Consider the following 15,000-nt stretch of genomic DNA (forward strand, 5'->3'; position numbering starts at 1 on the left):
AAACTTCATTCAAATATGTGACAGAATAGAAATGCATTGCGTATCGGCGGAGGCACATACCTGACAGAACAGGACTTCAGACCTTTGACGAATCCGCAGGGGCCACTCTTCAATTCGGCATCGATCCAATACAAAAAGCAGCACTTATTTCAATACAAATTCCAACTTTTAGAATTGGTTCGCCTCGTCTTCCACCAAAAATAACACCGTAATGGGGGGCAGCGAGCAGTGTGTACCAATTCTAAAAATTGAGATTGTATTTAAATAAAGTATTGCTTGTTAGATCAACTATAGTCCGATAACACCATAAGATCCTAATGATTTAGAAAACGTTTTAAATAATGTTAGACCGTATGTGCCTTCGCAGATAAACAAGGCGACATTAAACTGCCAGAGTTTTGAATGGAGTTTGGTGTCATTTTTCCCCGGCTCGTATCGGGGCCGTTCCCTAATATTTCTTGAAAATAGCATGCGTTTTAAAGCTGACAGACCACACGTCCATGTTATCGATACTTACTAGTCTATACATACTGTCTGTTCTAGCTGTGCAGTGTGTTTCTCAGCAGGGTTTAGGAAACCAGAGCAGAACTTACCTGCTTTTAGTTGTTCTGACTGAAGAAGGAAAGTGAAACTGCTTCTATTTAAACTGTCAGTGACTCACAATCCCATGACAAGTACGTCTCTCTCGTGTGTGTGTGTGTGTGTGTGTGTGTGTGTGGGGTGAGGTGGACGGGCATGTCCCTGACATGTCTAAACTGCACTTTTCCTCTGACGCTCGCTAACCCTCGCAGAAAAAAACTGTTTTTAAAGCTTCCTCAGTCGACTATTACTAATGTAAATAACCTCTAAATCATAAATAACCTTTACGCTATTGATTTAATGTAAATGCCCTCTGATTTACTCAATTGGTCTAATGTAAATAACCTCTGGTTTACTCTACTGATTAAATCTGAATATCCTCTGACGCACTCCAGTTTTAAGCTCTAAACCTTTTCTGTTAAACTGCCACATAATAAAAGTCAGAGTGAATAGAAATATCTTTAATCCAATACTAAACAGTCCCACCAGGATTTCGCGGAGTTTTTTTGTGATTATTGCGGCCAAAAATGCTTGATTTTGCTGCGGCTTTTCTCAAAAATTGCGATACAATTTGCGAGGTTTTATGTGCTCTTTTTGCGGTAAAATTGCGGGAATTGGGAAAAATTGCAAGCAAAGAAAACTTTTTTTCTCTCTCTCTCTCTCTTACTCACTCACTCACTGTGTGTGAAGGCTGTGTGTGTGTGTGTGCACACACAGCCTTCCCTATTCTCTCCCACTCTCCGTTTAAGCTATTAACTCTTCCAAGAGCTTGAATTTTGCACTCACCTCGATTCTTGCTGCTTTTGTTTTGCACGGTCTATGGCAGTCATTTTTGTTGGCAGGTGAGTTTTGTTCATCTTCCACCTGAATGCGCGCTGCGATGACGTCAGTTACCACGACACGAAATGCGACAATTGGTCCAAATCACAAGCGCTCTGTTGATTTGGCCGTTTCATGTGGAAAAGTTGCGGCAATTTTGCAAAACTGCAAGCTCTCGCAAATATTGCGGAGATTTCTTGAATTTGCGTTAATTATTGCGATCGCAAAATCGCGAGTTCCTGGAGGGACTGACTGAAGCCTAAACCACCGTGGAGGCGGACGCCATGTTGGATTCACGGCTCGGTGCTTTGAATCGCATTTAAAAAAAATAAATAAATATCGAATGTAAACTGGTAGATTAGACACTTTCTACCGTTTTCTTTCGCTTTATGGATGGATCATGTCCTGTATAAAATGTAATCAGTACAGTCCCGGTATAACTAAATATAAATAACAAGTCTTCCAGATAACACTGCACACTGTCAGGATGGCCGAGCGGTCTAAGGCGCTGCGTTCAGGTCGCAGTCTCCTCTGGAGGCGTGGGTTCGAATCCCACTTCTGACAGAAATCCTTTTCGTGGTTTGAAAACAGGGGATATGTTCATCTTTTAAAAATGTATTCAGTAGGATAAGCCCCTCCTCTCCTTGAGATGTCGCATGTCGTTTTCGAGGAGGTTCTACAAAACACAGGAGTTGTACATCAATGTCCAGTCAACAATTATGGTGGTTCATCACCCATCCAAAAAACAAACGTGAACATTAGAGAAGCATAAGCAGTAAAAAAAAAAATAAAAAAACCCGATATGAAAAACAAACAAAAACAACAGAAAACATAAAAAAAACAACATCAAACAAAGGAAACAGCATTGAGCAAGTACAGGGCCAAAGATTACAAAACACTAAAAGCACGAGCAAGTCACTGAATAGAGTGTAACAGGCTTTTGAGAATGAGCGATGGCCTTGAAGGAACTTAACTTTTAAACTAAAGTATAGCAGCCTGATTCCTCAGCTGTCTGGACCAGCGCGTCCTCCTGAGGAACATGCAGGACTTGAATCTGCTGCTCCATCCTGAGTGTCTCTGGGTAACTGTCGTGTTGGTCCTCAGCATGTCCGTGTCCCAGATCAGCTGCGGTCTGTTCCTGAGCGGCCTGGACGCGGCCCTGAACCGCAGCTTGGTCTCCAGCAGGAACATCACTCTGATCGTCAACGCCAGCGGGCAGGACGTGTCCTACCCGCACCCGGACGGCGTGGAGGTGGTGCCCGTCCCCGTCCCGGACCGACCCCACGCCCCGCTCTGCGGCTACTTCGACCCCGTGGCCGAGCGGATCGCCGGGAACCGTTCAGGGAAAACCCTGGTTCACTGCACAGCCGGCAGGAGCCGATCCCCCGCTCTGGTCATGGCCTACCTGATGAGGTAAAGAGAGTCACCATAAACTCAATTTAAATAGTTTCAAACTGCTTGACAAACAATAAAACAATAATAAAGCCAAGCAAGGCTTTGCAGTTATGTTACCAACCTGTTCCCAACAGCTGAGTCTCATGATGGAGGAACATGGAGAACTGTGTGTTAGTTAATAAAGTGTAAATCTGTAGAACTGTGTGTTAGTTAATAAAGTGTAAATCTGTAGAACTGTGTGTTAGTTAATAAAGTGTAAATCTGTAGAAGCAGCTAGAAGCAGAGAGCAGCTGAGTCAGCTTGTTGTGGTGTGGCTGTAGATCCATTCAGTAACGTTCTCAGTAAAAGTGAATAGTGTGATAAGGTGGATTTGGTTACTGTGACACAGTAAACTGTCAGCAATTTGTCAGAAATTAACCGTCTGTTCAATTCCTGATGTCAGCAGGTATTTTCCGTCAGCTGTCACTGAGGGGGCGTGGCCAGAAGGGCAACATGCTTGAAAGTTTCAACCCATAGAGAGCAGTGCAGCATGTGATGTAGTGTTGATTTACTCTTTAAGTTCAAGTAACTGTTGATGGATAACAGATCTCTGTAATCAGAGACGGGACTCAAACTGAACAGCAACAAGTCACAGGAGCAGAGTTGAGACTTTGGGTCCGATCTCGACGTCTCGACTGTTGTCCAAAAAACTTTAGCTGTGGACCGGACAGTCTGAGGGAGGTCAGTCCAGACGGGACGAGGTTTACCTGACGGGATTTTACCGGAGGGGAAAAGAGTCCATACTCTTTACTGACACGGCAGACGTGCACAGGGTTTTCATTTTATTCCGCGTCTCTTCCTGGTTGCAGGTACGAAGGCGTCACCCTGCGCCAGGCGTACGAGCGGGTTCTGGAGAAGCGACCGTACATCCGACCCAACGCCGGCTTCTGGAGGCAGCTGATGGCGTACGAGAGGACGCTGCTCGGCAGGAGCAGCGTGAGGATGGCGGTGACGTCGTGCGGAGTCCTACCCGAGGCTCTGGATGCTGAGGACGCCGCCGCGTACTGCGTCAACGTCTGATGGACGCTGGACTAGAAATGCACCGGAACTGTGATGGACTAGAAGACACAACAAGATGATTATAACGAGAGATTAACAGAACTTACTATACAATATAATCAGACATCAGAAATGTACATTACACAGGCCTACATTATCTTACCAGTTTAATGATGTTAAAGCTCTACTCCACATCTGACCGTAAAATATTAAAGCTGCAGGTTTGAACTGATAGACTCCCATTGTTTTCCAAAACACATTAAAAACAGTGAAGAGACAAACTGCTGCCTTGACTGACATAATACATCATTTAAAATATCACATTTATTGTATTTTTTCCACACGATATTCTAATGCAGACTAATGGCCATACAACCACCATGTAGACGTATACATGTTAGAAACAACACGTATATTTCATGTTCAGATATTTTACACATATTTCAGAGCCACTATTTAACTGTTGAACTGAACCGTTCGTCGGGCCGATCGTGCCGAGCCGACGTTATTCGACAAATATGTTTTTCTATCTCGATTTGTCACATAATTCCTTTATCGACAAAATATTTGTGCTTCAAGCGAGCGTAAAAACTTGGTTGTGAGGTTGAGGAAAGTTTCCATTCAGCACATCTTAACTGGCATAAGAATACTTGGATGAAACCCAGCTGGTGTGTAGTGTCTCGGTCAGGAGGCGTGGCCTGTGGGGATCAAACCTGTGACATCACGCGACCCCCGGCTTCCGGGACGCTCCGGCATCGAACCGCTGTTTGTTCCCTGGTGGAAAACAGGCTCAGGTTGGACCGATATATCAGTTAATCGATATATGGAGCTGATATCGTCACTTTATTAAACTGGATCTGGTTCAGTCTGATAGGATGCAGTTTGATTGATTATGGATCTTGACTTGATCAATATTACCCTGGTTATCTATGGGAACATCTTGACCTGAACTGATTCTAATGAGACATAATTATGCATGAATGTTTTATTATCATCATCATCAGTATTTTGGGTTTCAGTAGAGTTTTATTGTCCCACGAGGCTTTTCCACCCTGACAAGAAGAAAAGTCTGGGGGAAACACTGAATACTTGGAGTTTTTTACATGAAAAACAGTGAAATATGAAATACTGAATATTGTTAGAAAATATTGGCTATCAACAGCTTCAATCCAAAAATATTCCCATCAGTCTACACAGAAACTCATATCAGTCAGTCTGTACCTTCCTACACCAGGTTTCTCCTGATGTTCTCCACAAAGATAAAAGAAGAAACGAGACATTTAAAAAAACATTATGCAGTTTATTGTAAAACTAGAGGGAATGTTAGAACTGTACAACGATGAAAACCAACTCACTTTAGTTTTGTTATGAATAAACAGAGCCTGTGGTAAAGAGGCGTTCAGGGCACCTGGGAAACTGGACGTTTCAGAGAGGACAGTGATGTCATGAACAGCTCAGTGGGAATTTTCAGGTTTGGGCTCTGATCATGTCATCGCTCTCTCTGCTGTTTCCTCCTTTCAGGCTTTGTAATCAGAAAATAGAAAGTTCCCAGTTGTATGAAAGAGAAACCACTTTACACAACATGGGCCAGTCCAGGACCCAAACTGAGTGACTGTAGTCTCGCCCTGCAGCCAGGCTCATTAAAACACGCTGGTACTCGTCATGCGGCGTCCCATCAGGAACAAGCTAGCGAGCCGGTTTTGGGGTCCCGACCCGTAGTTTAAGAAACAGTGCGATACGACAGCAAGACTCGTCAGGTTTCCTCCTCAGTACTGGAAGCTTCTCTTGGTCTGGATGTCGTCCAGGATCTGCTGCAGCTCCTCGTCCTCAAACCGGCCCTCCAGACTGGAAACACAGACACAACGCTGCAAGACTCGCTTTCCAGAAGCACATCTGAAAAACTGACTTCAACTTCTCTGACAAACTGATAAAGTGCTCTTTGGAAAATGAAAATCACTTGGAATATCTTTTAAGATGGTATCGTAGGTCCCTTAACTCTGAGAAAATAGTGACATTTAAGAGGATGTAATCATATGACCAACGAACATGAGGTTTATAGCATTTTTGGAATGAAACCCTTTATATATTGCTTCATATATAAATATACACAGATATGCAGACAGCTTAATCAAAAGGATCTGTAGACTGAGAAAAGCTTCCCAAAAGCGTTGTTGTCCAACTATGGGACCGGGACTGGACCCACCTGGGGATCAGGGCTTTGGCCTCCTCTGCTGCCTCAGGACACAGATTGGCCAAACTGGCCAACTCAAACTTATGGAGCTTCTTCTGCAGGAGGAGACTGGAGGAGACAGAAGAGGGACAACATGTCAGTCCAACATGGGACGGGGGTCCCAGGACTTTCCAGAACTACGGCCTAGTCCACACTAATCCGGGTAAATCTGAAAACACATCTTTAAGAAAGAAAACGGGGCTTTTTAAAAAACGCTGATGTGTGATTGTCATGTGATCTCAGGCGTGTCACTGTCATGTGATCCATCCATTTTCCGCACGCGTGCTTCACCTCCGCTGCTACAACTCCATCCTGGGAGAAACTCTGAAACGCCATTTTCACATTTACCCGGAATAGCGTGGACTAGGCCCGAGTCAGAGTGCTTCCATGACCTAAAACTGTTCTTCCTTCCTGGTTTGTTGTTTTTCAGGCTGAAAACCAGTTGAAAAAAACATACATTCTACTGTATTCCTGGGAAAATCCCCTGATATTCCCTGTCTGGAATACACATCTCAAGATAAGATAATAGTTTATTGCCTCAAAAGAAATTTGTCTTGAACAGCGGCTGCTGCATGCATTCACGATATACACAGAACAGCAAAAACACAGAAAAAAGACCCTTCCTCCTAAGCTAATATTCCCTTTTATTAAAATAAATAATATTTCAGTGGGAACCCTGGTGTTTACTTGCAATCACTGAACAGGATGCCAGTTGATAGCATATAATAATATAAAGAGTTAATTTCCAAGATGGTTGATATTTCCACCTGAGAGAACGCCTTAGGTTCCCTACTGTCATTTTTAAAAACTACCAACATCTGATTTAATGCTGTCTCTCATTTTGTCAACAGGCATCTTCTTTTTCAAAAGGCTCTTAACTCTCAACTGAAGGAATATTGTTTGAAAATGTCGGTTTTGTTTGAAATCACACCTAACATTACCATTCAATTCAATGGGATGAACGTTAATTTGATTATTTAACATGTGATTTCGCGTACATGAGCCATATCATGCTATACTGATATCGACAAAAATTGTGATATTGGTTTCATATTGATATTGATATGGCCCAGTCCCATTTTGGATCAGGTGTCCTGAGCGGGACCCCGGACCGCGACCGGCCGGCTCCTGACCTGCGGACGCTGGCGATGGTCTCTCGGTTCTTGAAGCGGCTGAACCGGGCCGTGTAGTTCAGGGTCTTCATGAAGACCTCGGACAGCTCCTGCTCGTCCTCGGCGCTCTCGTTCTGCTGCTTGCGGTGCTCCAGCAGCATGTGGACCTCCGAGTTCAGCAGCGTCTCGGCGTTCTCGAACTCTGCGGCGGTCAGCGGGGGAGAGCGGCTCGTGTTAGCGAAGCCTCCGAGAAGAAGAACTGAACCTTTTCCTGCCTTTTCCTCCCCTGCACTTCTCCATTTGTTCCATCTACTGCCTGGCTGCTGTGACCTCTGACCCGTGACCTCTGACCCTTGACCTCCTTACTATTGGCTGCTTGTAATGTCAGCACTTCCCTGACCTGACTGGAGTCTCTCTGGATAACAGGGCTGCATAATACTGACAACTAATCATGTTTTGATTATTTTGCTGAATATTTCAATTGAGGTACAAATTGCAATACAGTATACTGACACAGTATTTTTTATTTTCTTTTAGCCAACAAGAAACATTTTTGATAAAAAACTGAGATGTTGTTGCTTAATATGTGCTGTCTTTGAATACACTTACAAGTTTTTTATAAAGTGTCATTTAATTTATAGGCTAGAAGGTACCAACTCCAACCACTCTGATAACATAACTGCAACCTAATAGTTCATATTGAGATTTGTGATTTTTTCTTCTCCGATTAATTGTGCAGCCCCACCGGATAAGAGAGTCACATAACGTATATGGCAAACCAAACCACTACCATGTTACACTGAGGAAGTGGATTTGGTGTGCGGTCGGAGCTGAGATGAAATGTAACTCATCTCATACTTTGCACATTTTGAGTAAATTGCAAGATACAAGGCAATAATAAACACAACAGTTGCTTTCTGGCACCAGTGAGGAGTTTCCTCAGCAGTGTTGCTTTAGTCAGGTGTAACTATCTTATTTAAATCTATTGTGCCTCTTTGTGCTAGTTATTCTGACTGATTCCCATCGACAAAACAACAACAACAACAAAATATAGCCTAGTGCTTCTTCTTACCCAACACTACACCAACTTATCAGACCTGTATCGATCTAGTACTTTTATAATGGCTGAGAGTATGTGAAACAACAATCGGCAACACATGCCATTCTTCTGAACGCAGGAAACTTAAAGGATCAGGCTGGTGTTTTTAATGCATTTCTTACTGTCAACAAATCCTATGAAAATAACAAAATCAGCAATTAATTTGTTTTGCCAACAAGTCTCGTCCATGCAGCCGGTCCCAGTGCAGCCTCATGTCCCAGCAGCCAGAGAACTGCATTGTATTAAAAACTATTAAACCCGTCACAGAGCCATGCTGCTGCTCTGCAGCATATTTCATCATCACGATGCACCGGGCCGGACGACTTTTTCCTCAAACGACTTAATAAGCCGACCGTAAACACGTTTTCCATCTCAGGAAAGTAGTTCTGTAGCACAGAAAATAGTCCCCGGCGTAATGAAGAATTTGTTCCCATTTGAATTTGATTTGGTAATAACTACAACAGCCTGACTTTTCATGGTGACAGTTAGAGATTTTTAAAATGTAAACTATGTCTTTGTGAGCTGTGTTTAAAGGTATACGGCTAAAAACGGAACGTGGGAAGTCAGAAAGTAACGGGAGGAGAGCGAACGCGTCGCTGATTTTGTTATTTTCATAGGATTTGTTGACGGTAAGAAATGCATTAAAAAACACCAGCCTGATCCTTTAACTCCGGTCAAAAGTCGTGGCCTTGGTTACTGTCGTGAAAAAAATGTTCCATGCCTTTTCTAAACCGTTAATATCCACTTTTCAAACCGGTGTTACACCAATGAGTGAATTCACATACCTTTAGGGAAAAGTAGCTGCGAAGCATCTTCCTCAACATCCCCGACATGCGATGGCGGCGCGCCGCCTCCAGCCGCCATGACAGGCACAACAAGCTAACAGTTATCTCGGCGAGTTAAAAGGTGAATTACAGAAAAGTGTCCGGGGCTTCCTGAGCCTCGCTGGCGCACAGCAACAAGACCACGTCCTGTATAATACCTTATAAGTCAGCCAGCACCAGCCTCCCCAACGACGCGCCTGGTTTAGCCGTGTTTTCACCAACACAACACCACAGGATTTACTCTGGAGTTAGACATCTCTTCCGGTTCGGCTGTGGTTATCATCCTTCAAAATAAAAGCCGCCGCTTCTTCACGCTAAAGTGCCGGTTTGCAGCGCCTCCCGGTGGTAAGTGACTGTACGGCCGCACACTGGATGTGCACGGGGGTAAAGGACCACAACAGCGTGTAAAGTACATGTAATATCTTTGAAAAATCATATTATAATCAATTGATAAAAACCATAAAATAAAAATAACCAGTGACAAGATTCAAAAATCACCAGTGATATCAGTGATAAGAAGAATATACTCTGGTCTTAGACCTTGGTTCAGAGTCTCCTAAACAAAACGTCTGTCATTTCTCTGTATCGAAACCCGAGCATTCAATGCTGGACTATAGGTGTGGCATCAAACCAGTGACTCTTCTCCACAGTCGCAGTTACCGACCAAAATAATTCATAAACTGTGATTTTCTGCAAAGATACTTTTGGCAGGCTATCTATTCTTTTTATAGTCGCCTCATTTTAATAGTTGCTTCACGACGGAAATACTACAGATGAGAACCAGGACAGACATTCACGACTACCGACATAAAGTACATTCTGTGCAAAATTTCTGTTAAAAATCTGAAAGTTGGGAAAACATTGCGTTGGCCGGGAATCGAACCCGGGTCAACTGCTTGGAAGGCAGCTATGCTAACCACTATACCACCAACGCCTGTATGAGAACTGCATGAATCATTACATAATATTGGGTTGCATGGCGGGTGGGTCTAGTTTCTAGCATTTTCCTCGAAATATATTCCTCGAAAATATAACCGTAAGAAACTACAGATTCACCCCCCCGTCCCCTTTTTATGTGTCATTTATTATCTTTATGTCACTTGGGCTGTCCGTGAGTTTTTGTTAAGTGTGTTTATACACTTAAAAAATCTTCATCATCAATCAAAACATTCATCAGGGTAGAGTTCAGAAAGTGAAGAAAACAAAAAAAGAAACTATCATATATTGATCTCTAAAATTCTCATTGGCTTCAATGCAGCACAGCCATGTTTTTTGAGCCAGACTGACAGTTAAAGATATGAACTTTATCAAAAGAGCGCTGCACTTCAAACAGCCTGCAGTCTCCTACAAACTGCAGGAGCCGCTACGCTTTCAACAGCATCTGATGACACCTAATGCTCTATTCTGTTCTATTCTGTTCTATTCTATTCTATTCTATTCTATTCTATTCTATTCTATTCTCTTGACCTGCTGAATGCTGCTAGATGAAAATGATGCTCAGTGGATTCAGGTGTTGAGAATTGTGAGAAAACAGCTCCATCTGCTGGCCATAGAGACACACAGTGGAGCTGAATATATTGCTGTATATCACTGAATATAACTGTATTACTGAACTGTATATATTACTGAACTGTATATATTACTGAACTGTATATATTACTGAACTGTATATGTTACTGAACTGTATATATTACTGAACTGTATATATTACTGAACTGTATATATTACTGAACTGTATATATTACTGTGTTGAAGCAGAGTTGTGATGCAGCCGTTTCATTTTGGTGACAAAGTGTGGGACTTAACACGGAGTGTTTGATGATCTAACTGGTTTTCTGATGTGTTCCTCAGAGTCCCTGCAGGTTTCAGACTCACCACCAGAGGGAGCAGCGAGCCTGTCCAGCCCTGCTGATTCTATCTGTTTCTAATGTTCCTGTTTCTACTCAGTTTCTGTTTCTAATCCACTACAGTTTATTATTTTAGTTTCCTTCCATTCTCACTTCAGAGATTCCCATAGTATTTATTTCTCATGGTTAAAAAATACTTTTTAGATTCAAATAAACTGCGGATTAGAGTAGCCTAATGGTCATGCTTGTGTTTTAAACAATGAATGTTCATTTGTTTGCTGTCGGGTGTATGAAATAACAAAATCATATCAAAATACTCAAAATGGAACTATTACATTAAGAAGTATAGAGTGAACATGCACAGGCCTACATGACTATTAATGCTGTTAAAAATGTTGCAAAAAACAACAATTGTCTTTTAATTTCCTACAGATTAGTCCATAAATACATAATGTATTTTCTGTTTTGAACTTTGTATTATTGAACTTAGTCTTATTTTGAAGGTTATGGCCGGATGTCTTATTCTTTGTTCTTTCTCTGACTTGACACGAGAGAGAGAGAGAGAGAGAGAGAGCGAGAGAGAGAGAGAGAGAGAGAGAGAGAGAGAGAGAGAGCTGTAGATGTGGAATTGGAAAAGCGGCTCAGCTGATTTGTGTTTCTGAACTTTCTCCTGCCATCATGAGGTGAGTGAACCGCTTTTCACAGCAACACTAACAAAGATAAAACACGATAAATCCCTTTAGTATTCCTATAATATCTCTATAATATTCCTGTAGGCTCACAGTGGGCCCGTGGTAGCTGCTCAATGACTGACACACTGACTTTATACTGACCGTATCTTATAATGTTTGTTGTATATTATAAATATGTTATATTTGTATAATATCCCTCTAAAAACAGGATTACAATAGTGCTTTTTCATAAGAGAAGCCCGCCGGCGGTCATACACAGTGAGATGCATCAAGACAAGTTGTGTTTGATCCTCACTCGAGATTTTATACTAGTAGTCTAAAGTCATTAAAAGTGTTCACCTTATCAAAGAATAACAATAAGAATAAAATAAATATAGACAACAGGCTGTCTGTGGTTTAGGATCCCGTCTTTCTGTCTGAGTGACTCGAATAGAAAAAGAAAGGAGATGATATCAAATATGCGATATAACCCTTCAATAAATATGTTTCAATTAAACACCAATTAGTCCATCAGGAAAACGACTAGACTGAATGCTTGCTGATGCTGCATGGTGACATTGTATAATTATGAACGGTGGTTATCATAATAATAATAACGATGATAAGGGTTCATTATGCAAACAACGGCGAAAAAAACGTCTCCCCCATTAAGAACCATGTAATCATATCGCACATGAAAGATACTATACAATAATAGGCCTGTCTAAAGTGATACCATAGGAGTTTAATATCACAAAGTATGATAAAGTTACTATAAACGCACTGTGATTCACTATAGGAGTATTATGGGAATACTATAGCAACACTATTAGAGATAAAAACAAGGATTTGGTATAAAAAGGAGAGTAAGCAACATTTTTGCCGATTATATCTCCCTGGAAAGCGCTTGTTGACCTCAACAACACATTTTGAATCATAAAACCCAAAAGACTGAAACTGAAAACCACAGAGAGTTTGGTGCAAAAAGGGCGTAACTGCACTGCACAGATTTTTATAGAATATCAATTTTCTGAATCTCATTCTCTGTAAAAGTATGAAAGGTTCCAGTGTTAAAGTCTTGTTTTTGTTCTGCTATAAAAATGAGGAAAATGTCACTTGGCACCCGTTTCAATCTAAACCCATAAAGTCCCAATAACAGCAGGCTGCTTCATATTAAAGGGATTCTGGTTATTTCTTATATGATTAATCAGTGAAACATCATTTGAAGGTGATGTTTCGTCAGGTCTGATACTGATACCGAAATATTTCACATTATTTCACAAGTAGTAGTGAATGAATGAATGAATGAATATTATTTTATTTCATAGCTGACTTTAGCTGTGTGTTGTATCCCTGAAAAGTCCTTAATTTCTCATTACATAAATATTTATTATCCATTAAAAATAACAGCTTTAAAAAAGTAAGGTTAGTATCACGGGTTTATCCATGGGCTGAAATGAAGGGATTTTTCATGCGTTTTATTCATGGTCTACAGGGTTAAATTAATGGAAAGGTTCCTGTCTCCCTGAATTTTTCATTAAATTAGAAAGTAAGAAGTCAAGATTAAGGGGTGTTTAAGGAGGTTTCAATGGGGTCTCCTCCATTAATGACTCCTTTAATTAATTTAAAAGGGGATTTTGCATGAATTAAGGGGTGAATGAATGTAAATTAATGAAAATATAAGGTTATTTTAAGGGATGGGAAGAGACAGTGACAGACCTGAACTCACAAACTCAACCGTCTAACAGTTAGAAGAGGCTGGTCAGTGCTGCTGTCTGATGGTCCTGTCTGATGGTCCTGTCTGATGGTCCTGTCTGATGGTCCTGTCTGATGGTCCTGTAGAAACCCGAACCCTGACCCGAGTGCAGGCTGATCCTCTGTACTCACATGCATTGTTGTTTTGACACCTGGATCCGGCAGCAGCACTGCATACATTTTATATATCAGGTCTTATTGCACAAGTGACCAATGTACCCCACTTGTCTCCTGCGGTACACTCGTGCTCAGGAACATGTCACCCTAAAACTCCTCATATCAGAACACACTTTGGGTAAACTTGCTTTTTGCTATTACACACTTTTTAACCTGTTACATACGCTACATAAGCAGCGCATGCAACAAACAAGAGGCATTTCTCGCATTCTTGTGCAGCAAAATGTGCAGTCCACAGTTTATAACACCACGCCAATGTCTGCTGAATTTTACACGATTCAGGTAGGGACGCTAAATGCAAATTACTGCTAAACGAACAACTACCAATGAAGAAGTAACTTTGTGTGTAAACTAATGAAAATAGCGGCGGCTCCGTCAGAAGAGACACCGGCAGATCTGACAGTACCATCTTCTTTTAAACTCTGAATGTATAAAAGTACACATTTCCTCTACAGTAGCCACTTTAAACACTCTGCTCATATGTCAGTGCTAATAATATAACACTTCCACGATCCAGACTGGTGGCTTTGCTCCCCCTGGTGGATAAATGCAGTATTGCCTCAGACAGGGCTGGAGGAAGCTGTGTGTGCTGTGTAAGCAGACAGCCGGCTGAGGTCAGGAACTTACGGCAGCGGATTCGTGCGATGTGTGGAGTCTGTGGAGCAAACAGCAGGACATACTGAACCTAGACCTGATGCTCTTAAAGTCCAGATGAGATGAAACGGCATTTCGAGAGTATCTAACTTCCGTATCGTGACGTATTTCCGAGTGAAACAGGAAAGACAGGCGGGACATAACGTTGGGAGGAATTTGATTTGAACGTTGAAAAGTGGGCGTGTCATAACACCCGAAGACACACCGAAGTACCGTGCTGCTGCTAGCTAGCTAATGGGTGGATGTCATGATATTATTGGTTGAAATTGGTTACGGGCATGCTTACGTAAGCACACGGCATATTTTGTTTTACAGGAAGAAAACATGATTGAATTTTGATATAAGAATACAAAGAAATTGATTTTTTGTATTTTTTTTTGGCATATATTGGTATATAGGTGCACAATATGACCGGGGATGTGATCTAAAAGGGTTAAAAAGGCATTTTTCATTTCATCTCGACTTTAAGGCCCTGACACACCAAACCGACATCAAAGAACCAGCGGCGACGAAGGCCGACTGTTGCGTCGCCTCACGTCGCCTGCGTCTGGTCCAAAAAGTTGCACTTGAACGCACCGCGAAGACTACAGCCGACGGCCAACTAGCACGTACGTTCTGCGCCTGCGTGAGGGGAAATAACTCTTCGTACCAGCAGGTGGCGGTAGTCGGTAGAACAGTTTCCGCTAAAGAAAATCTTACCTGATATAACAAGTTTATTTTAGTTTATTTACGCCAGAGTTCTGTTTTCACCACTCGGTCGGCATGACGTTTTTCTGTGATGACGTACAGAGCTGGCCCTG

The 15,000-nt window shown here is 41.9% G+C and overlaps 2 protein-coding genes and 2 non-coding genes across 4 annotated transcripts; 2 read left to right on the top strand and 2 right to left on the bottom strand.

The window, feature by feature from the left end:
- Positions 1–1,879: 1,879 nt before the first annotated feature.
- trnal-cag (transfer RNA leucine (anticodon CAG)) lies at positions 1,880–1,962 on the top strand. Its single transcript has one exon. It is a non-coding gene; the product is annotated as a tRNA-Leu (tRNA).
- A 483-nt stretch (positions 1,963–2,445) lies between these two features.
- On the top strand, positions 2,446–3,987 carry LOC144538346 (dual specificity protein phosphatase 14-like). Its single transcript, XM_078282412.1, has 2 exons — positions 2,446–2,811; positions 3,642–3,987. The coding sequence occupies exons 1-2, from the start codon at positions 2,504–2,506 to the stop codon at positions 3,850–3,852; spliced, it is 519 nt and encodes a 172-aa protein (XP_078138538.1). The 5' UTR covers positions 2,446–2,503; the 3' UTR covers positions 3,853–3,987.
- A 1,123-nt stretch (positions 3,988–5,110) lies between these two features.
- Positions 5,111–9,335, bottom strand: LOC144538345 (DNA-directed RNA polymerase II subunit RPB4). The gene is made up of 4 exons (XM_078282410.1): positions 9,058–9,335; positions 7,195–7,375; positions 6,035–6,130; positions 5,111–5,676 (listed from the first exon to the last, which is right to left on the bottom strand). Exons 1-4 carry the CDS (start codon positions 9,134–9,136, stop codon positions 5,598–5,600), a joined length of 435 nt encoding a protein of 144 aa, XP_078138536.1. The 5' UTR covers positions 9,137–9,335; the 3' UTR covers positions 5,111–5,597.
- Positions 9,336–9,958: 623 nt separating this feature from the next.
- Positions 9,959–10,030, bottom strand: trnag-ucc (transfer RNA glycine (anticodon UCC)). The gene has a single exon. It is a non-coding gene; the product is annotated as a tRNA-Gly (tRNA).
- Between the last annotated feature and the right edge of the window lie 4,970 nt (positions 10,031–15,000).

The sequence above is a fragment of the Centroberyx gerrardi genome, unplaced genomic scaffold (genome assembly GCF_048128805.1).
Source record: "Centroberyx gerrardi isolate f3 unplaced genomic scaffold, fCenGer3.hap1.cur.20231027 Scaffold_450, whole genome shotgun sequence".
Lineage (NCBI taxonomy): Eukaryota > Metazoa > Chordata > Actinopteri > Beryciformes > Berycidae > Centroberyx > Centroberyx gerrardi.

Bases quoted from the DNA above. Each gene is read 5' to 3' on its own strand.
- LOC144538346 (XM_078282412.1), top strand. From the start codon at position 2,504: ATGTCCGTGTCCCAGATCAGCTGCGGTCTGTTCCTGAGCGGCCTGGAC. The intron at 2,812-3,641 runs GTAAAGAGAGTC...TCCTGGTTGCAG, and splicing joins GTCATGGCCTACCTGATGAG to GTACGAAGGCGTCACCCTGC.
- LOC144538345 (XM_078282410.1), bottom strand. From the start codon at position 9,136: ATGGCGGCTGGAGGCGGCGCGCCGCCATCGCATGTCGGGGATGTTGAG. The intron at 6,131-7,194 runs GTCAGGAGCCGG...TGTCTCCTCCAG, and splicing joins ACCATCGCCAGCGTCCGCAG to TCTCCTCCTGCAGAAGAAGC. The intron at 5,677-6,034 runs GTGGGTCCAGTC...CTGTGTTTCCAG, and splicing joins GCCAAAGCCCTGATCCCCAG to TCTGGAGGGCCGGTTTGAGG.